We start from the raw sequence: 24,886 nt of genomic DNA on the forward strand, positions 1-24,886 counted from the left end.
CAGTATTTACTATTACAGATCACACTGTGTTAGCTGCAGTAAGCTACAGTTGAAACAACTAATACAAAAACACAAACATTTATATTGATACAGTGTTTACTATTACAGATCACACTGTATTAGCAGCAGTTAGCTACAGTTGAAACAAGTTATACAAAAACACAAACTTATATATTGATACAGTATTTACTATTACAGATCACACTGTATTAGCAGCAGTTAGCTACAGTTGAAACAACTGATACAAAAACACAAACATATATATTGATACAGTATTTACTATTACAGATCACACTGTATTAACAACAGTTAGCTACAGTTGAAACAAGTTATACAAAAACAAACTTATAATTGATACAGTATTTACTATTACAGATCACACTGTATTAGCAACAGTTAGCTACAGTTGAAACAAGTTATACAAAAACACAAACTTATATATTGATACAGTATTTACTATTACAGATCACACTGTATTAACAACAGTTAGCTACAGTTGAAACAAGTTATACAAAAACACAAACTTATATATTGATACAGTATTTACTATTACAGATCACACTGTATTAACAACAGTTAGCTACAGTTGAAACAAGTTATACAAAAACACACTTTATATTGATACAGTATTTACTATTACAGATCACACTGTATTAACAGTAGTTAGCTACAGTTGAAACAAGTTATACAAAAACACAAACTTATATATTGATACAGTATTTACTATTACAGATCACACTGTATTAACAACAGTTAGCTACAGTTGAAACAAGTTATACAAAAACACAAACTTATATATTGATACAGTATTTACTATTACAGATCACACTGTATTAACAACAGTTAGCTACAGTTGAAACAAGTTATACAAAAACACAAACTTATATATTGATACAGTATTTACTATTACAGATCACACTGTATTAACAACAGTTAGCTACAGTTGAAACAAGTTATACAAAAACACAAACTTATATATTGATACAGTATTTACTATTACAGATCACACTGTATTAACAACAGTTAGCTACAGTTGAAACAAGTTATACAAAAACACACTTATATATTGATACAGTATTTACTATTACAGATCACACTGTATTAACAGTAGTTAGCTACAGTTGAAACAAGTTATACAAAAACACAAACTTATATATTGATACAGTATTTACTATTACAGATCACACTGTATTAGCAGCAGTTAGCTACAGTTGAAACAACTGATACAAAAACACAAACATATATATTGATACAGTGTTTACTATTACAGATCACACTGTATTAGCAGCAGTTAGCTACAGTTGAAACAAGTTATACAAAAACACAAACTTATATATTGATACAGTATTTACTATTACAGATCACACTGTATTAGCAGCAGTTAGCTACAGTTGAAACAACTGATACAAAAACACAAACATATATATTGATACAGTATTTACTATTACAGATCACACTGTGTTAGCTGCAGTAAGCTACAGTTGAAACAACTGATACAAAAACACAAACATATATATTGATACAGTGTTTACTATTACAGATCACACTGTATTAGCAGCAGTTAGCTACAGTTGAAACAACTGATACAAAAACACAAACATATATATTGATACAGTATTTACTATTACAGATCACACTGTGTTAGCTGCAGTAAGCTACAGTTGAAACAACTGATACAAAAACACAAACATTTATATTGATACAGTATTTACTATTACAGATCACACTGTATTAGCAGCAGTTAGCTACAGTTGAAACAAGTTATACAAAAACACAAACTTATATATTGATACAGTGTTTACTATTACAGATCACACTGTATTAACAGCAGTTAGCTACAGTTGAAACAAGTTATACAAAACACAAACTTGTATATTGATACAGTATTTACTATTACAGATCACACTGTATTAGCAGCAGTTAGCTACAGTTGAAACAACTGATACAAAACACAAACATATATATTGATACAGTATTTACTATTACAGATCACACTGTGTTAGCTGCAGTAAGCTACAGTTGAAACAACTAATACAAAAACACAAACATTTATATTGATACAGTGTTTACTATTACAGATCACACTGTATTAGCAGCAGTTAGCTACAGTTGAAACAAGTTATACAAAAACACAAACTTATATATTGATACAGTATTTACTATTACAGATCACACTGTATTAGCAGCAGTTAGCTACAGTTGAAACAACTGATACAAAACACAAACATATATATTGATACAGTATTTACTATTACAGATCACACTGTATTAACAACAGTTAGCTACAGTTGAAACAAGTTATACAAAAACAAACTTATAATTGATACAGTATTTACTATTACAGATCACACTGTATTAGCAACAGTTAGCTACAGTTGAAACAAGTTATACAAAAACACAAACTTATATATTGATACAGTATTTACTATTACAGATCACACTGTATTAACAACAGTTAGCTACAGTTGAAACAAGTTATACAAAAACACAAACTTATATATTGATACAGTATTTACTATTACAGATCACACTGTATTAACAACAGTTAGCTACAGTTGAAACAAGTTATACAAAAAACACACTTTATATTGATACAGTATTTACTATTACAGATCACACTGTATTAACAGTAGTTAGCTACAGTTGAAACAAGTTATACAAAAACACAAACTTATATATTGATACAGTATTTACTATTACAGATCACACTGTATTAACAACAGTTAGCTACAGTTGAAACAAGTTATACAAAAACACAAACTTATATATTGATACAGTATTTACTATTACAGATCACACTGTATTAACAACAGTTAGCTACAGTTGAAACAAGTTATACAAAAACACAAACTTATATATTGATACAGTATTTACTATTACAGATCACACTGTATTAACAACAGTTAGCTACAGTTGAAACAAGTTATACAAAACACAAACTTATATATTGATACAGTATTTACTATTACAGATCACACTGTATTAACAACAGTTAGCTACAGTTGAAACAAGTTATACAAAACACACTTATATATTGATACAGTATTTACTATTACAGATCACACTGTATTAACAGTAGTTAGCTACAGTTGAAACAAGTTATACAAAAACACAAACTTATATATTGATACAGTATTTACTATTACAGATCACACTGTATTAGCAGCAGTTAGCTACAGTTGAAACAACTGATACAAAAACACAAACATATATATTGATACAGTGTTTACTATTACAGATCACACTGTATTAGCAGCAGTTAGCTACAGTTGAAACAAGTTATACAAAACACAAACTTATATATTGATACAGTATTTACTATTACAGATCACACTGTATTAGCAGCAGTTAGCTACAGTTGAAACAACTGATACAAAACACAAACATATATATTGGTACAGTATTTACTATTACAGATCACACTGTGTTAGCTGCAGTAAGCTACAGTTGAAACAACTGATACAAAAACGCAAACATTTATATTGATACAGTGTTTACTATTACAGATCACACTGTATTAGCAGCAGTTAGCTACAGTTGAAACAAGTTATACAAAAACACAAACTTATATATTGATACAGTATTTACTATTACAGATCACACTGTATTAGCAGCAGTTAGCTACAGTTGAAACAACTGATACAAAACACAAACATATATATTGATACAGTATTTACTATTACAGATCACACTGTGTTAGCTGCAGTAAGCTACAGTTGAAACAACTGATACAAAACACAAACATTTATATTGATACAGTGTTTACTATTACAGATCACACTGTATTAGCAGCAGTTAGCTACAGTTGAAACAAGTTATACAAAACACAAACTTATATATTGATACAGTATTTACTATTACAGATCACACTGTATTAGCAGCAGTTAGCTACAGTTGAAACAAGTTATACAAAAACACAAACTTATATATTGATACAGTATTTACTATTACAGATCACACTGTATTAACAACAGTTAGCTACAGTTGAAACAAGTTATACAAAACACAAACTTATATATTGATACAGTATTTACTATTACAGATCACACTGTATTAACAACAGTTAGCTACAGTTGAAACAAGTTATACAAAAACACACTTATATATTGATACAGTATTTACTATTACAGATCACACTGTATTAACAGTAGTTAGCTACAGTTGAAACAAGTTATACAAAAACACAAACTTATATATTGATACAGTATTTACTATTACAGATCACACTGTATTAACAACAGTTAGCTACAGTTGAAACAAGTTATACAAAAACACACTTATATATTGATACAGTATTTACTATTACAGATCACACTGTATTAACAGTAGTTAGCTACAGTTGAAACAAGTTATACAAAAACACAAACTTATATATTGATACAGTGTTTACTATTACAGATCACACTGTATTAGCAGCAGTTAACTACAGTTGAAACAAGTTATACAAAAACACAAACTTATATATTGATACAGTATTTACTATTACAGATCACACTGTATTAGCAGCAGTTAGCTACAGTTGAAACAACTGATACAAAAACACAAACATATATATTGATACAGTATTTACTATTACAGATCACACTGTGTTAGCTGCAGTAAGCTACAGTTGAAACAACTGATACAAAAACACAAACATTTATATTGATACAGTGTTTACTATTACAGATCACACTGTATTAGCAGCAGTTAGCTACAGTTGAAACAAGTTATACAAAAACACAAACTTATATATTGATACAGTATTTACTATTACAGATCACACTGTATTAGCAGCAGTTAGCTACAGTTGAAACAACTGATACAAAAACACAAACATATATATTGATACAGTATTTACTATTACAGATCACACTGTGTTAGCTGCAGTAAGCTACAGTTGAAACAACTGATACAAAAACACAAACATTTATATTGATACAGTGTTTACTATTACAGATCACACTGTATTAGCAGCAGTTAGCTACAGTTGAAACAAGTTATACAAAACACAAACTTATATATTGATACAGTATTTACTATTACAGATCACACTGTATTAGCAGCAGTTAGCTACAGTTGAAACAACTGATACAAAAACACAAACATATATATTGATACAGTATTTACTATTACAGATCACACTGTGTTAGCTGCAGTAAGCTACAGTTGAAACAACTGATACAAAAACACAAACATTTATATTGATACAGTGTTTACTATTACAGATCACACTGTATTAGCAGCAGTTAGCTACAGTTGAAACAAGTTATACAAAAACACAAACTTATATATTGATACAGTATTTACTATTACAGATCACACTGTATTAGCAGCAGTTAGCTACAGTTGAAACAAGTTATACAAAAACACAAACTTATATATTGATACAGTATTTACTATTACAGATCACACTGTATTAACAACAGTTAGCTACAGTTGAAACAAGTTATACAAAAACACACTTATATATTGATACAGTATTTACTATTACAGATCACACTGTATTAACAGTAGTTAGCTACAGTTGAAACAAGTTATACAAAAACACAAACTTATATATTGATACAGTATTTACTATTACAGATCACACTGTATTAACAACAGTTAGCTACAGTTGAAACAAGTTATACAAAAACACAAACTTATATATTGATACAGTATTTACTATTACAGATCACACTGTATTAACAACAGTTAGCTACAGTTGAAACAAGTTATACAAAAACACACTTATATATTGATACAGTATTTATTATTACAGATCACACTGTATTAACAGTAGTTAGCTACAGTTGAAACAAGTTATACAAAAACACAAACGTATATATTGATACAGTATTTATTGTTACAGATCACACTGTATTAACAGCAGTTAGCTACAGTTGAAACAAGTTATACAAAAACACAAACTTATATATTGATACAGTATTTACTATTACAGATCACACTGTATTAGCAGCAGTTAGCTACAGTTGAAACAACTTATACAAAAACACAAACATATATATTGATACAGTATTTACTATTACAGATCACACTGTGTTAGCTGCAGTAAGCTACAGTTGAAACAACTGATACAAAAACACAAACATTTATATTGATACAGTGTTTACTATTACAGATCACACTGTATTAGCAGCAGTTAGCTACAGTTGAAACAAGTTATACAAAAACACAAACTTATATATTGATACAGTATTTACTATTACAGATCACACTGTATTAGCAGCAGTTAGCTACAGTTGAAACAACTGATACAAAAACACAAACATATATATTGATACAGTATTTGCTATTACAGATCACACTGTGTTAGCTGCAGTAAGCTACAGTTGAAACAACTGATACAAAACACAAACATTTATATTGATACAGTGTTTACTATTACAGATCACACTGTATTAGCAGCAGTTAGCTACAGTTGAAACAAGTTATACAAAACACAAACTTATATATTGATACAGTATTTACTATTACAGATCACTGTATTAGCAGCAGTTAGCTACAGTTGAAACAACTGATACAAAAACACAAACATATATATTGATACAGTATTTACTATTACAGATCACACTGTGTTAGCTGCAGTAAGCTCCAGTTGAAACAACTGATACAAAAACACAAACATTTATATTGATACAGTGTTTACTATTACAGATCACACTGTATTAGCAGCAGTTAGCTACAGTTGAAACAAGTTATACAAAAACACAAACTTATATATTGATACAGTATTTACTATTACAGATCACACTGTATTAGCAGCAGTTAGCTACAGTTGAAACAAGTTATACAAAAACACAAACTTATATATTGATACAGTATTTACTATTACAGATCACACTGTATTAACAACAGTTAGCTACAGTTGAAACAAGTTATACAAAAACACACTTATATATTGATACAGTATTTATTATTACAGATCACACTGTATTAACAACAGTTAGCTACAGTTGAAACAAGTTATACAAAAACACACTTATATATTGATACAGTATTTACTATTACAGATCACACTGTATTAACAGTAGTTAGCTACAGTTGAAACAAGTTATACAAAAACACAAACTTATATATTGATACAGTATTTACTATTACAGATCACTGTATTAGCAGTAGTTAGCTACAGTTGAAACAAGTTATACAAAAACACATATATATTGATACAGTATTTACTATTACAGATCACACTGTATTAGCAGCAGTTAGCTACAGTTGAAACAACTGATACAAAAACACAAATATATATATTGATACAGTGTTTACTATTACAGATCACACTTTATTAGCAGCAGTTAGCTACAGTTGAAACAAGTTATACAAAAACACAAACTTACATATTGATACAGTATTTACTATTACAGATCACACTGTATTAACAGCAGTTAGCTACAGTTGAAACAAGTTATACAAAAACACAAACTTATATATTGATACAGTATTTACTATTACAGATCACACTGTATTAGCATTATTAGCTACAATTGAAACAAGTTATACAAAAACACAAACGTATATATTGATACAGTATTTATTGTTACAGGTCACACTGTATTAGCAGCAGTTAGCTACAGTTGAAACAACTTATACAAAAACACAAACATATATATTGATACAGTATTTACTATTACAGATCACACTGTGTTAGCTGCAGTAAGCTACAGTTGAAACAAGTTATACAAAAACACAATCATATATATTGATACAGTATTTACTATTACAGATCACACTGTATTAACAACAGTTAGCTACAATTGAAACAAGTTATACAAAAACACAAACGTATATATTGATACAGTGTTTACTATTACAGATCACACTGTCAAAAGGTTGGAAGGTTTCCTATGAATGATAGTCTTTATTTCTCTCCTATAATATTGATAGTAACAACAAAGGAACTACATGTTGTGAATAAGCTGTTAATCATTTAATAAAGAAAAATGTTAAATAGCCTCTTCAAAACTTTCTACTTATTAAATTGATGGCATGTTTCCTGTTCATGATTTTCAATAGATTAGGTTAAAGCTACTATGGTATATGCAAATTTTGAGAATATAATGAATGTTTTTTGTGTTTTTTTGTACACTTTTAAAGATCAGTGACTTACTAATCAGTATTTTGAGAAACCACAACAATTTAACCTGAGTCTCTATCGCTATGACGGCTTCCACTTTTGTCCTCACTCTCAAGTCTCTATCACTATGACGGCTTCCACTTTTGTCTTCACTCTCTCGTGTGACTTTTTGTGCTCATTTCTGATTTTTATTTAGTATTTTCTTTATAAAATAATAATAATAATAAAATTATAAAATAAAATAATAGTTTGTCTGCAGCTCTGTTTATATTACTTTAACTTTAAAAAATTGTATAACTTTTTTTAAAAACTGGGTAGTAAACTTGGAACTGGATAACAGTTGTGATGGGTGTGACACTCTCTTTTTAATAGTAATGTACCATACCCTTCTGTTATAAACATTATAACTTCACAGTTATTCAGATATTGTAAAATTTGTAATAAATTACAATATTTTATCAGTAATGTTGAAATACTGATACAAATATTAATAGTTAATGGATTTAATAAAAACTTTAAATAAAATTACTTAACTATTCTGTAACAAATATAAGAATGTATTAAATAAATATGAAGAAACAACAATTAAAGAAATTTAACTAAAAATTTCTGAACTATTTTTAGTTATGAATAAGGTCATTTAACAACTTGGCACTACTTTATGTGGATGTACACTTTGCTGGATATAAAGGGTTGTTTAGAGCATGGTAGTTACAGTAGACTTAATAAATTGGTGGTAGTTTGGAGCTATACTAGTTTGTTTAGTTATCTGGATGGGATGCTTCATACTATTATAATTCATCTTCTGTTATATCAACTAATGCCTTTCTACCATAATTGGGGTTGGAATGCTAACTTCAGTAAGTAAGTTTCAGTTTACTTACACCCAGATGGAATTAGTTTATTTTTATCTCAATTAATTTTTTTTCTTCTTTACTTTGGAGAGTAGTCACCTTCCCACAACTGTCTGCAGGGAATGAAGAGTGGTACAGATGTTGTGGGCCTGAACACCCACGTACCACTCTCCTAATTTCTATATCTATTATTTCCATTGCTATTCCTTTACTACCTGTTTTTCTTTATGTCAGACTGGCAAATGACCGTTGACAGACGGTGTATCCCCATCGCAATGTGGGTCCTGCTTCAGTCACCTTCAAAACGTATTTTATATCTCACATTATAGCTTGTACCATGAGATATTTTCAATTAATGCAACGTTTTTTGTTTAATTTATGTTTGTTTTATCTTGTTTTTTATGTTGTAACAAACTAATTTTTATACATATTTTTAAAGTTATATGTAGTTGTTTGAAGTTACCTATGCTGGGCAATGCTCGTTGTATGCTATCTTTATTATGTAAGTAATCCAGCTGTTTGATGACATGCTAGTGGACCATTAACTACTTGTGTTGTCATTTTATATTTCTTACAATAAGCAATACTCAAGACCTTAGTATCCACAGGAAATTTGAGTAATTTGTTTAATATACTCTGTATCATTGATGTAAATCAAAATACAGTGAAGGTCTTAACACTGGACACTTGAGCTACTTACAACATAATACAGTTTGACTGAACTCTTATTTATAGCAACCTTCTGCTCTCTTACATTCAGCCATTTTTTGTTTTCAAGAACTAACGTACCTTCCACACAGAGAGGTTTGTTTAACAAGTGTTTTTTTGTGGCATGCTACCATATGCTTTCTGAAGATTCAGATATATCTAATCTCTGTCTTTACTTATCTATATAAGCAGTAACCTTTACAAATAATTTTAAAATATTCTTAAGGAAAGGTTTCTTTCCCTAATGAAACCATGTTGATTATTCAAAAAAATTTTAAACTTCGATTAATGAATTTATAAACCATTTTTTTTATCATTTGTATCACATTTTCCCACCACTGATATAAGATTAAAAGACCTATAAATGCCTGGATAATTTGTATTGCCATCTAGAAAATTTTAGTCTTTTAATATCTACCCACTGCTCAAGGACTTGCAACAAAAACATTAGTAACTCACCGTAATTTTTTTCTTATGTAAATATTATGTGTTTTATGAATCTTATTATCCTTTTAAATGTTTTATCAACAAAAAGTAGAATGTATGAGATTGTAGTTATTATGTAATTAGAATGTATTTCAACCAAAGCTTATTGTTCTGTGTTCAGGTAGTTATTATGTAATTAGAATGTATTTCAACCAAAGCTTATTGTTCTGTGTTCAGGTAGTTATTATGTAATTAAAATGTGTTTCAACCAAAGCCTATTGTTCTATGTTCAGGTAGTTATTATGTAATTAGAATGTATTTCAACTAAAGCTTATTGTTCTGTGTTCAGGTAGTTATTATGTAATTAGAATGTATTTCAACTAAAGCTTATTGTTCTATGTTCAGGTAGTTATTATGTAATTAGAATGTATTTCAACCAAAGCCTATTGTTCTATGTTCAGGTAGTTATTATGTAATTAGAATGTGTTTCAACCAAAGCTTATTGTTCTGTGTTCAGGTAGTTATTATGTAATTAAAATGTGTTTCAACCAAAGCTTATTGTTCTGTGTTCAGGTAGTTATTATGTAATTAGAATGTATTTCAACCAAAGCCTATTGTTCTGTGTTCAGGTAGTTATTATGTAATTAGAATGTATTTCAACCAAAGCTTATTGTTCTGTGTTCAGGTAGTTATTATGTAATTAGAATGTGTTTCAACCAAAGCCTATTGTTCTGTGTTCAGGTAGTTATTATGTAATTAGAATGTATTTCAACCAAAGCTTATTGTTCTGTGTTCAGGTAGTTATTATGTAATTAGAATGTATTTCAACTAAAGCTTATTGTTCTGTGTTCAGGTAGTTATTATGTAATTAGAATGTGTTTCAACTAAAGCTTATTGTTCTGTGTTCAGGTAGTTATAATGTAATTAAAATGTGTTTCAACTAAAGCCTATTGTTCTGTGTTCAGGTAGTTATTATGTAATTAGAATGTATTTCAACTAAAGCCTATTGTTCTGTGTTCAGGTAGTAATTATGTAATTAGAATGTGTTTCAACCAAAGCTTATTGTTCTGTGTTCAGGTAGTTATTATGTAATTAGAATGTGTTTCAACCAAAGCTTATTGTTCTGTGTTCAGGTAGTTATTATGTAATTAGAATGTGTTTCAACCAAAGCTTATTGTTCTGTGTTCAGGTAGTTATTATGTAATTAGAATGTGTTTCAACCAAAGCTTATTGTTCTATGTTCAGGTAGTTATTATGTAATTAGAATGTATTTCAACCAAAGCTTATTGTTCTGTGTTCAGGTAGTTATTATGTAATTAGAATGTGTTTCAACTGAAGCTTATTGTTCTGTGTTCAGGTAGTAATTATGTAATTAGAATGTGTTTCAACCAAAGCTTATTGTTCTGTGTTCAGGTAGTTATTATGTAATTAGAATGTGTTTCAACCAAAGCCTATTGTTCTGTGTTCAGGTAGTTATTATGTAATTAGAATGTGTTTCAACCAAAGCCTATTGTTCTGTGTTCAGGTAGTTATTATGTAATTAGAATGTATTTCAACCAAAGCTTATTGTTCTGTGTTCAGGTAGTTATTATGTAATTAGAATGTATTTCAACCAAAGCCTATTGTTCTATGTTCAGGTAGTTATTATGTAATTAGAATGTATTTCAACCAAAGCTTATTGTTCTGTGTTCAGGTAGTTATTATGTAATTAGAATGTATTTCAACCAAAGCTTATTGTTCTGTGTTCAGGTAGTTATTATGTAATTAGAATGTATTTCAACCAAAGCCTATTGTTCTATGTTCAGGTAGTTATTATGTAATTAGAATGTATTTCAACCAAAGCTTATTGTTCTGTGTTCAGGTAGTTATTATGTAATTAGAATGTGTTTCAACCAAAGCCTATTGTTCTGTGTTCAGGTAGTTATTATGTAATTAGAATGTATTTCAACCAAAGCCTATTGTTCTATGTTCAGGTAGTTATTATGTAATTAGAATGTATTTCAACCAAAGCTTATTGTTCTGTGTTCAGGTAGTTATTATGTAATTAGAATGTGTTTCAACCAAAGCTTATTGTTCTGTGTTCAGGTAGTAATTATGTAATTAGAATGTGTTTCAACCAAAGCTTATTGTTCTATGTTCAGGTAGTAATTATGTAATTAGAATGTATTTCAACCAAAGCTTATTGTTCTGTGTTCAGGTAGTTATTATGTAATTAGAATGTGTTTCAACCAAAGCTTATTGTTCTGTGTTCAGGTAGTTATTATGTAATTAGAATGTGTTTCAACCAAAGCTTATTGTTCTGTGTTCAGGTAGTTATTATGTAATTAGAATGTGTTTCAACCAAAGCCTATTGTTCTGTGTTCAGGTAGTTATTATGTAATTAGAATGTATTTCAACCAAAGCTTATTGTTCTGTGTTCAGGTAGTTATTATGTAATTAGAATGTATTTCAACCAAAGCTTATTGTTCTGTGTTCAGGTAGTTATTATGTAATTAGAATGTGTTTCAACCAAAGCTTATTGTTCTATGTTCAGGTAGTAATTATGTAATTAGAATGTATTTCAACCAAAGCTTATTGTTCTGTGTTCAGGTAGTTATTATGTAATTAGAATGTGTTTCAACCAAAGCTTATTGTTCTGTGTTCAGGTAGTTATTATGTAATTAGAATGTGTTTCAACCAAAGCCTATTGTTCTGTGTTCAGGTAGTTATTATGTAATTAGAATGTATTTCAACCAAAGCTTATTGTTCTGTGTTCAGGTAGTTATTATGTAATTAGAATGTATTTCAACCAAAGCCTATTGTTCTGTGTTCAGGTAGTTATTATGTAATTAGAATGTATTTCAACTAAAGCTTATTGTTCTGTGTTCAGGTAGTTATAATGTAATTAAAATGTGTTTCAACTAAAGCCTATTGTTCTGTGTTCAGGTAGTTATTATGTAATTAGAATGTGTTTCAACCAAAGCTTATTGTTCTGTGTTCAGGTAGTAATTATGTAATTAGAATGTGTTTCAACCAAAGCTTATTGTTCTATGTTCAGGTAGTAATTATGTAATTAGAATGTATTTCAACCAAAGCTTATTGTTCTGTGTTCAGGTAGTTATTATGTAATTAGAATGTGTTTCAACCAAAGCTTATTGTTCTGTGTTCAGGTAGTTATTATGTAATTAGAATGTGTTTCAACCAAAGCTTATTGTTCTGTGTTCAGGTAGTTATTATGTAATTAGAATGTGTTTCAACCAAAGCCTATTGTTCTGTGTTCAGGTAGTTATTATGTAATTAGAATGTATTTCAACCAAAGCTTATTGTTCTGTGTTCAGGTAGTTATTATGTAATTAGAATGTATTTCAACCAAAGCTTATTGTTCTGTGTTCAGGTAGTTATTATGTAATTAGAATGTGTTTCAACCAAAGCTTATTGTTCTATGTTCAGGTAGTAATTATGTAATTAGAATGTATTTCAACCAAAGCTTATTGTTCTGTGTTCAGGTAGTTATTATGTAATTAGAATGTGTTTCAACCAAAGCTTATTGTTCTGTGTTCAGGTAGTTATTATGTAATTAGAATGTGTTTCAACCAAAGCCTATTGTTCTGTGTTCAGGTAGTTATTATGTAATTAGAATGTATTTCAACCAAAGCTTATTGTTCTGTGTTCAGGTAGTTATTATGTAATTAGAATGTATTTCAACCAAAGCCTATTGTTCTGTGTTCAGGTAGTTATTATGTAATTAGAATGTATTTCAACTAAAGCTTATTGTTCTGTGTTCAGGTAGTTATAATGTAATTAAAATGTGTTTCAACTAAAGCCTATTGTTCTGTGTTCAGGTAGTTATTATGTAATTAGAATGTATTTCAACTAAAGCCTATTGTTCTGTGTTCAGGTAGTAATTATGTAATTAGAATGTGTTTCAACCAAAGCTTATTGTTCTGTGTTCAGGTAGTTATTATGTAATTAGAATGTGTTTCAACCAAAGCTTATTGTTCTGTGTTCAGGTAGTTATTATGTAATTAGAATGTATTTCAACCAAAGCCTATTGTTTTGTGTTCAGGTAGTTATTATGTAATTAGAATGTGTTTCAACCAAAGCCTATTGTTCTGTGTTTAGGCTCTTCACTGAAATCCTCAATGAAGCTCCCATTGATTGCTATGAAGTTCAGTTTCATGAAAATGGAACTTGGACACCTGTGCTACCAAAGAAAGAAAACAAGGTTATTGGAAGCTCTGTAATCCAGAAGCCTTTACGTCATCCTTCAAGTGAGCTAACTGTTAGCTTTTCTAAATGAGAAATTATTTTATTACAGGATTCGTAATTCAGACTTATTAAGATTTGTGAAACTATGCTTGTATAATTTCATCAGTTTTTTTGCTTCCTTGCAGTGTATGTTTCAGCTTTCATTTTTTTCAGTGAAACGAACATATTTTGTTATTTGTATGACTGAGGTTTTGAATTTCGTTTGAAAGGTTTTTTCTACAATCAGTATAAGTTTCCATGAATTAATATTGACAGTTCAGAAATGTTGATTAATTTGATTTGATGATTTATTGTTAAATAATATGAGAAAAAGATTTTATGCTAACACACCTGTTAACAAGAAATGAAGTGGATATATGGCTGTCTTGAGTTATTTATACTTATCATATTAATTTAAGCAGTTTTTAATGCATGAGAAAATGAATTAATGATTATCAGTGATGTTGAGAAAACCCACTTGTAGAGAAATATATTTGCAGAAACGACTCGTTTGGGTTGAGAAAATATTTTACATAGAAGAGCAAACAACGTTTCGACCTTCTTCAGTCATCGTCAGGTTCACAAAGAAAGAGGTAACTGACTGGAAGCTGACCACATGTTTGAAAGGGGTTGTGTAACTGAGTGTCGGAATGTAGAGGGCGGTGTTAGATGTTTGAATATACAATTTTATTTATTTTATTATATTAATATGGGTATAAAGGCGTTCCTTTGTATTGGTAGTCACCTTCACACGTTTTCGAACACTGCAAGTCAAATAAACATAACATAACCATAGAAAACACCCAGATACTAAATAAAGGAACAAGCATAAACAAATGCAAAATTAAAGAAGCCTTACTTATACAACAACTTAAACCCAAAATAAACCAATACAAAGGAACACTTTTATACCTATATTAAATATAATAAAATAAATGACATAAAATTATATATTCAAACATCTAACACCGCCCTCTACATTCTGACACTCAGTTACACAACCCCTTCCAAACATGTGGTCAGCTTCCGATCAGTTACCTCTTTCTTTGTGAACCTGACGATGACCGAAGAAGGTTGAAACGTTGTTAGCTCTTCTATGTAAAATATTTTCTCAACACAAACGAGCCGTTTTTGCATATATATTTCTTAATTAATGATTAGTTTTTGAAGTGCTTAACCATATGTGTAAATATTTTAAGAAACATAAGTAATTAAGAGATTAATGCAGGGTTCACACAAGTAGTTTTATGGGCCAGTCCTGTAGCTCATTGTAAAATGTATTTTATATCAGAAGTTATCAGAAAAGCCCCTGAATTAAATAGTAAGGGTTACTTAACTCCTGGCCAGGTGTGTTAAGGCATGTGACTCGTAATCTGAGGTTCGTGGGTTCGCATCCCCGTCGCACCAAACGTGCTCACCCTTTCAGCTGTGTGGGGGCATTATAATGTGACAATCAATCCCACTATTCATTGGTAACAGAATAGCCCAAGAGTTGGTGGTGGGTAGTGATGACTAGCTGCCTTCCCTCTAGTCTTACACTACTAAATTAGGGACGGCTAGCACATATAGCCTTCGAGTAGCTTTGTACGAAATTCAAAAACAAACAAACATACTTAACTCCTTCAGTATGGGCTTGGTCTCTCGGACTGACCTCGTAACTTTTTTTTGTGTTTGTTGTAGTTTTTATTCTATTACTTTTAAGTTTGTGAGCATATGTTCATGAAATTTGGCAGATTATCAGAAAACATTACAAGATCAAATTTTTTAATTAAATCTTATGATTTCTTAATGTTTTCTCGTACTTTTTTTATCTTTGCCTATTGTCTATTGATGTGCAAAGCAATTTTCACTTGAAGAATAAAAATAATTTTATGTAACACACAAATTTCAAATTTCATGTGTGAAATCCTTGTAATGTCCACATAGTTTTATCAAACATTTCTTAAGAAAAAACTATATTTTGTTATTTCACTAACAGATCTCTGTATGGGTTCAGTCACTTTGACTAATCTCGTAACCACCATATAAAATTAGGAAATCAGTATGAATTATGGGTTTTCGTTCTAGAATGACAACAAATAATAAAACAAAAACGTAAATGCTTAGAATAAATAGCATAAATCTTATGACATTATACAATTGTATAGATTTATTATTTGTATCATATAGTCCTTTCATCTATGCTTGGCTAACAGTGCAGAAGTTACGATGAAGCAGTTCACATGCACTTGTGTTACCATATCTAATAATATAAGCTGACCTTTAGATCCTACAAAATGACCTGTCTTGGCTGTGCTTTAGTAGAGTAGCATTTGGTAAAATACAGTCACAATTCAATTATTATAAGTTTTATATGTATTTAGAGTATTACTGTTTACAAATAAATTATTAAACTTATTTTTCTTAAAACGTAGAACAGTCAATAAAGAAATAAAGCACACAATTACATCTTCTTGCTACAAGTTTTACACTTCTTGCTACTGGTCTTAGCTTGCTAAGCCTTATGAAGTTTTGCATGTGGAGGATGTGAAATGAATAAGGTTTTTGGTTTTAGATGTACATGTGAATAATGAAAATGTTATCTAGTTTAATAACTAAGCTGTATTTGTGTTTGGGAAAAAATACGAACTCGCAAATAGACTAAAGATTCAACTTGCCAGCTTGGAGGTTTGTCTCGGTAGAAAAGAAAGATGCTGTTATATTTAAAAATAGTTGAGAAAATCAGTAAGAGTACATTTTGAGCTTACAAATGGTTATTTACATGTCATATATAGAAGTAAACGTGTATTGGGGACCGTTTTAAAAAACGGAGAGAGGTGAAGAGGGGATCATTGTTTCTGATCCAATAAATCTAGTGATAGCTCAGCAAATAGAAAAGATCAAAGATTTTTATGTTATATTCTACTTTGTCAGTATCAATCATTTGAATTCCTAATTTGTACAAAACTATAGACTTTATTTTGACATCACAAACATCTGATATGAGCCATTGTTGCATTCCACATGCCAAGTGGCACACAGAAATTGATGCTTCAGTGTGTTTGTTTCATATTAAATTTTAAACCAAGAATTTAAATACTGTATGATATGAAACTTTGAATTTTAATCTACAGTTTGATAACAAACTTGCAGATCAATCCACAAAATAATAGTTTAATTAAATATTGAATGCAAGTCGACAAATTTCATGTTGAAATGAAAGGAAACGAAAGATCAATATAATGAACAAAACACAAGTCAAACCATTTTATTCAGGACACTTTAATTTTATGTGAAATAAAATTCATTTACTTATCTCTAAAATGTGGTATAACTTTAACTTTTTGTAATAAGTTTATGGGATGCTATGCCATGTCGCTCCCCATTACTACTGCATGTTAGCTTGTTGTCTAGAGAGAGATTACTAAAAGACCACTTGATAACAGAGCAATTGGAAATTTGGAATGTCCCATTGGAGTAGGGTATTTTGTCATTTAATTAAATTGTGCATGTCGCTTTCTTAGATGTTACTATAGATTGAAAGTGGTAAACAGGTATATACAAATATTTACTAAGTAACTAACTTATTAGACAGCTAAGGTACATTCCCTTTCGTCATGTGACATTTGTTATTTATGAATCTAATCAAAAAGTGTGGCTAAAAAAAATGAAAAGTGAGCATGTATCTTACATTTTAATGGAATCAAAGTTCACGGCTAATCTGGTTGCTACTCATATAGTATTGATGAGAATTGTACGGCAAATATTGATTCATTAGTTTACCAGGCTGCATTTCTTCTTGAACTTGAGGTATAATGGTTGTTAAAACAAAATGCACAGCCTAGCAGTGTTTGTTCAATAACTGTGCTCTTGTGGCTTATATTTAAACCAAATTTGACATCTAATTGTAGGTTTTAAAGATCTATTAGTCTATGAAATTTTTTTAAAACATCCACAAAAGTTAAGTGTTTTATTATTCAAATAAAATTTCCATACTTTGGTTCAAGGAAAACAAAATTGGAGATTTTGTGTCTTGTATTTCTTAATGGATTACTTTGAAATTTGATACGTGAGGTAAGGATCTTGTTGTGCATATCCCATGAAAATGTGATTATTTGGATTACCAAACCAATCTTTAAAAGCTCACAATTTTAAGTTACATGTATATGGTGTAACTCCATGTTCACTAAAAGCAAGATACAAGGTAAACCTTAAAATAGATTCTAATTTGACATTTAGTGTTTGTTATACTTTTTTTTTTTGCTCATAACTTAAATTGTGTTTGTTGTCTTATTAAAGTAGTTTTCGTAATTAGCCAGAAAACAGTGAACATTACCTATAACAAATGTGTCAAGACATTAGAGAATTTAAAATGTATCATGGTTTTCTTAACAGAAAAATTCCAAAATTTATTATAAAATATAAATTTAAGTAACACTTCATAGTTAGCTGATGACCCACCTTCTGGCACAGCAACATATCTGTGGACTTGCACATAAGAAACTAGATTTTAATACTTGTGTGCTTAACTACAAACCTTTAGCTAGCTGATGGTACAATATATATAGTAGTTTGTGATTGAAGTTATTAATTCATTGAGTTTACTTACATGATGATAAACCTGTATTTTAAAAAATTGTGTAATTAACTTTGCAGCATCTTCAACAGACAAAAAGAAGACAAATGTGGAAGTTATTGACTTAACTCTTGAGAGTAGTAGTGACGATGAAGAGCTTTCTTCCCCCACATCTCAATCTACACATCCATTCCCTTTCTATCTCAATACTGGACAGTCTCCAACTTCATCAATCTCTGCTGGACCACCAGGGCCGATTGTTTCAATTCCATCTCCTGCATCTCCATCGTCATCCAACTCTTCTTTGCCTAGTGTCATCAACTGTCCTCTTCCTCCTGTTTCATCGTCTGGTTCCACTTCTTCTGTAACAAAACATTATAACAGCTCATTTCACTGGTTGCTTCACCCGTGAGCTCGTCTAATTCATCTTCATCCTCCTCGTCTGCAGTATCATCCACTGGGTGAGCTCAATATTTTTAAAATGTTTTTAAAAGTATACGAAGTGTATCTTTACTTTGGCATATGTGTGTATGTACATACTATACTCACATTAGAGTTAACATACCAGTCATACACGACTTAATGAATCTCAAATATCTTAACTCGTTTCTGATAAAAAAAAAGTGGAAATCTAGTTGTTTCAGTATGTTTATTCACACGTTTTCTTTTTCATTATTCATTCAGTTTTGTGTTGGGTTTTATTATAAAACTTTATATCAACATGAAACTAGGTAATAAAATAAAACACTAATCAGTGTTTTTTTAAAAAATATGTTTGCTGAAGAAAAGGTGCTCATTACTGTTACAATTTTATCATCAGTGGGAATCCAGCTCCAATTGTTGTATAGTCTTTAAAACTATCATAGTTATGTAAGAGTGGGAATCTATTCCAAACTGATGTAATTAAAATATTATGGTTATCAGTAGTGGGAATCTTAACCCAGTTGATGTATAGTCTTAAAATATTGCAATTACAAATGGTTTTGATCTAGTCCCAGTTGATGTATTGTCTTAAGATATAGTTATCATTAGTGAAAATCAAGGCACTAATTGATGTATAGTCTTTAAATAATTGGATTATTCCTTACCAAACTTTTTTACTCACTTTTGTTTAGTTTTTTTAATGTGTTATTATCTGTTAAGATTTGTACAAAAGTGTATGATTTTGTGTAAATTTTCCTTTAACATGGGAAATAAAAGTACATTCCAGAAGAACAAACAAAAGGGAAAATATTAGTCTTTGTTCTTCAATATTATATAATCTGTACGTTTGACGATATATTGTTTCAAACAGCAGTTGTTATGAGGGGCATCTCTTCAAGGAATGTTGACTGCAAGCTGCTGTTGTGAATGTCACTTTACTGATGGAGATTGATGTGGTCCAGTTGTTGGTGTTCTGAACTCAAATCAAAATGTTGCAAGTCCAAGCTTGCTAAGAACACTTTGTTCTGCCCTTGAGCAAAACATTTTAATCCAAATATTTTAGTCTACTAGCTATGTCCTTGGTAACAGCTGGTAGCTACAAGTGGAGTGGTATCCTATTGAAAGGAAACATGTCAGCCACTTGTGTCACAGGGAAGTGAAGTTAAGCAACATCCATGTCAAAGTTTTGAGATTTGACAAGGATTAACATATTGTACTGATGGTATGCTACTTTAACAGGGTCTTCTGTGTACAAATGCAGTTAAAAAGAAGTCTTAGCAAGACTCCATACTCTGTTTAACCTTGGTTTAAAAGAAGTCTTAGCAAGACTCCATACTCTGTTTAACCTTGGTTAAAAAGAAGTCTTAGCAAGACTCCATACTCTGTTTAACCTTGGTTTTTTTTAACAAGTCTTAGCAAGACTCCATACTCTGTTTAACCTTGGTTTTTTTTAACAAGTACTCCAAACACATATCCTCAGCTCTGTATGCTATATAAATAGGTGTCTCTTTCACATACAGTCTTTAGATAACATGTTGCCCACAAATGTATTTTAAAAGTAAACCTTCACAAATTCAGTGCAAAATGGAAACTTGAAGATATTTTTTAAAATTAATGTTTATTAATGAATGTACTTGTATTGATTTCTTGATATGATAATTTGCAATTATATATCTATTTGTAAACGTAATGAAAATTTGTTAATACAGTTCTAATAAATATTGAAACAGCTCATTAAAACTATTGACTTGTTTATCTACAAGCAAAGTTTTGGAACAGTTGCTTCTTCCATTTCCTCACCTAAGGAAAATAATTTTATCCTTTTTTTTAGAATTTTATACTGAAATTAAAATTCCAAACAAAACTTCAGTGAAAGTGACAAGTCACTTGTAACCATTTAGTTTTGTCATATAGTCATCTATTTTACTTTATTGTTTAATTTTAAATATAAAATAATAAATCACCTGCAGAATTGTAGTTATTGTTGTTTTTTTTTATTTTTGTAGTGTTGCACATAAAAGTTCTGTGAAAATTGTTATTCTATCCTCAGATATTATTGTATGGGCACCTTGCTAACATAAAACAATGTTAACATAAGACCGTAAACAAACTGCTGTGAAAAATATTGTAGTTGTTTAGGTGCGTTTACATATCTTAATATATTGTTTAATTATACATTGCCCCCAGTGGCTCAGCGGTATGTCTACGAACTAACACCTCTAAAAACCGGGTTTTGATACCCGTGGTGGGCATAGCACAGATAGCCTATTGTGACTTGTTTCAGTGCAAGGAACATATTAAAAAGAATGTTAATTTTATTTTTCCTGTCAAACTGTTGAGCCTTAAATACTAACATTAAAATGCAGATTGAATCAATGTGTAAGGTATGAAGTGAAGCCTGTGTGTATAATTATAATATGATAGTAGATATATGTGTGGATAAGAATCTTGTACAATCTATGAAGTGAAGCCTGTATGTATAATTATAATATGATAGTAGATATATGTGTGGAAGAGAATCTTGTACAATCTATGAAGTGAAGCCTATGTGTATAATTATAATATGATAGTAGATATATGTGTGGAAGAAATCTTGTACAATCTATGAAGTGAAGCCTGTATGTATAATTATAATATGATAGTAGATATATGTGTGGATGAGAATCTTGTACAATCTATGAAGTGAAGCCTATGTGTATAATTATAATATGATAGTAGATATATGTGTGGATGAGAATCTTGTACAATCTATGAAGTGAAGCCAATGTGTATAATTATAATATGATAGTAGATATATGTGTGGATGAGAATCTTGTACAATCTATGAAGTGAAGCCTATGTGTATAATTATAATATGATAGTAGATATATGTGTGGATGAGAATCTTGTACAATCTATGAAGTGAAGCCTGTGTTTATAATTATAATATGATAGTAGATATATGTGTGGAAGAGAATCTTGTACAATCTATGAAGTGAAGCCTATGTGTATAATTATAATATGATAGTAGATATATGTGTGGAAGAGAATCTTGTACTCAGCAACCTTTCTAACCCACTTGTGTTTCGTTGTTTTATAGTATTTAATAACTTGTATTCACAGGAACATCTATCAGCTGTTTATTTAATTAGACTCACATTTTTGCACCATTGTTTGTTTCTGTTTGCAACACTGATCAAATCCTGAATTCTAGCCACAGATATCCTTCCATTTGATCAGAGTGAACAGTCTGATTGGTCGTTCCCATGTTCCAGACATTCGCTCACATTGGTCATTCTGTGCTACAGTTAAATAGTACTTCTTGCTTGTCAAGGTTGGGACTTGTTTGTTAAATATTTCACTTGGTCATTGGAAAAATGTAAAGTCAGACCCATTTTTGGACTATCTGAACATTATCAAAAGATTACAACAGATCAAACATTGTTTTAACTTTCATCCAGGAGGTACTGTTTTCCAACATTCCGACTATGGCTGTTCTACCAAGAGTTAATAAATGAATTTTTTGTTAATAATTATGGATATTTGTTTTTGTTTACATAGACAATGAATTCCTCGTGACTCATTATTTACTGTGCAGTCTGTAATAAGATAATTAGAACTGGTACTATTAAAGTATATATTTGATATACAAGTTTAATAAATGATTAGATAACTATCAGAGTAAGAGAGGTTTGCATTTTTACATATAATGTTGTCTTGGATTTTATTACATTGTTTGCAGTAAAAAATATTCAAGTTTATTTATCTCTAATGAAAGTTCTGAAGTTTGAATATCTTAAAAACTACTAACATCTACAAATTAACCAAACAAAATATTTGAAATAGTTAAGTTTTTTGCAAAACATGCAAAAAATGTGAAAACACGTCTTTTGAGTTTCATTAGAAATGCAGAGTAAAGGGCAGTAATTTTTATTAAGTGCCAGAAAAGTGAATAAATTTGGTTAAAATGTATTGGATTTAACTTTGAATTTCAGAAATGGTACTGCATCACTTCCACCTGTTCCATCATCTCTGTGCCCCAGTGTACCCGTGATGGATACAACAACTCCTCCATATTATCCTCCAGTATCCAGCCCATACTCTGACTTATTAGTTCCTCATTCAAGTCATGTCAACTCTTATCCAAGTAAGCCATTTTGTAGTAAACTTAATTTAAAATAGTAAGTTTATCAGTTGAATCAGTGGTGTCAAACAATGTTTTCCATATTCATATTTCATTGTGGAAAATAAATTAACATTTTTGATATGACAAAAAAATTGTGTTTTTATAGATAAAGAGTGGTAGAGAAATACACATTAGTCTTTTCATGTATTTATTCATACAGTTAGTCATAGTTTTAAAAATGTGTCAGAAGTAAAGTAACAATTCGACACGGGTCAATAGCTGTTTCTCCACATTTAGGGAGTGGTGACTATGTTGTGGACTTTGAGGTAAACTTAACTTGCGTTTTCTGTGTTTTGTGTTTCAATTTTTGATAAATTTGTTACTTTGTTCTGGGTTGATTAGAATCTGTTTAGTAGACTCCCTTTTAGAGTGAAATCTGTTGAAATTTGATACTTTTTTGTGGAATACAATAACGTAAAAATATCTCTTATTATGCTATGAATGTTAAGTGAAATTTTTCAATATTTTTACAGATTTTTCTGACCTGTATACAATTCTGGATAGCTCTGAAAGTGATCGACAGGTAGAGTTTTAATATTATGTTTTTCTCTTTTGAATTTTAAGATGTATGACTGTTATCGCTGACTTTATCTGGTTTAATAACAACTTTTGAATTCTTTTTAAATTTAAAAAACATTTTTTGTGTAGTAATTAACTACTACCAAGGTTAGTGATGTATAAAAAAAACAGAAACTTGTGTGCATATCGTCTAACTACTGCCAAACTTAGAGGTGTGAAATCTGTTGTTGTAGTTGATTTCAGCTGAGACACGAGTTTGTTTTTCCTTTCTGTTTTATAAACAAACAGATATGTTGTGAAGGAACTGAATACAATACTTATATTTAATATATTGGACATTTTTATTATTTTAAAGAATTCATCTTCTTCCAAGAACCTTCCATGAAACGGGTGGAATGTGAGAAAAGTAGTTATGAGCCTTTATAAGTTTGTTGTAATAATGACAATACTCATTGTTTTTACTCACAAAGTTCTTTATTTGAATATATGGTTTGTTTCTATTTCGTGTAGTTTTATTTCAATAACTTTACATTAGTAAGGAAAGTTGTAATCTATTTTAAGGTTATGCACGTATCCATAGGTTTCTACAGTGGTCGCGTGATGAACTGTTTCGTTGCTCAACTATATCTTTCTGTTTGACTGTGTTTAGCATTAGCGCTCCTGCTCTTAACTTGTTGTTCATAAAATTATTGTAATGTAAATAAAATAGCTGTGAGAAGTTTATTAAATGACATATTTGGATAAAAGAATTTTTGGTGTGATGAGAAAATGTTCATTTTTCTCACCATAAACATTTTGTAAAATCATCTGTACCACTAAGGAAACCTTACAGTGACATTACAAGTCTTTGTTTTACTTTAGTATTGGGAATGAGGTAATTAAAAGTAACCCTAAAATCATCTGTTAACCCTTCTGTTAGACTTTCAGTGTAGCCTTTTAAAGAGCTGCAA

General features: G+C 30.0%; 1 protein-coding gene and 1 long non-coding RNA gene across 2 annotated transcripts in view; both read left to right on the plus strand.

The window, feature by feature from the left end:
* LOC143248202 (E3 SUMO-protein ligase PIAS2-like) overlaps positions 1-19,241 on the plus strand; it is a 39,908-nt gene extending 20,667 nt beyond the window's left edge. Inside the window, exons 8-9 of the mRNA XM_076496634.1 lie at positions 14,149-14,297; positions 18,910-19,241. Of these exons, the coding sequence (XP_076352749.1) occupies positions 14,149-14,297; positions 18,910-19,241 (481 nt within the window). The remainder of the gene's footprint in view (positions 1-14,148; positions 14,298-18,909) is intronic.
* A 1-nt stretch (position 19,242) lies between these two features.
* Positions 19,243-24,520, plus strand: LOC143249929 (uncharacterized). The gene is made up of 3 exons (XR_013028043.1): positions 19,243-19,290; positions 23,227-23,378; positions 23,891-24,520. It is a non-coding gene; the product is annotated as an uncharacterized LOC143249929 (long non-coding RNA).
* The last annotated feature ends 366 nt before the right edge of the window (positions 24,521-24,886 follow it).

This window comes from Tachypleus tridentatus, chromosome 4, assembly GCF_004210375.1.
Source record: "Tachypleus tridentatus isolate NWPU-2018 chromosome 4, ASM421037v1, whole genome shotgun sequence".
Taxonomy (NCBI): Eukaryota; Metazoa; Arthropoda; class Merostomata; order Xiphosura; family Limulidae; genus Tachypleus; species Tachypleus tridentatus.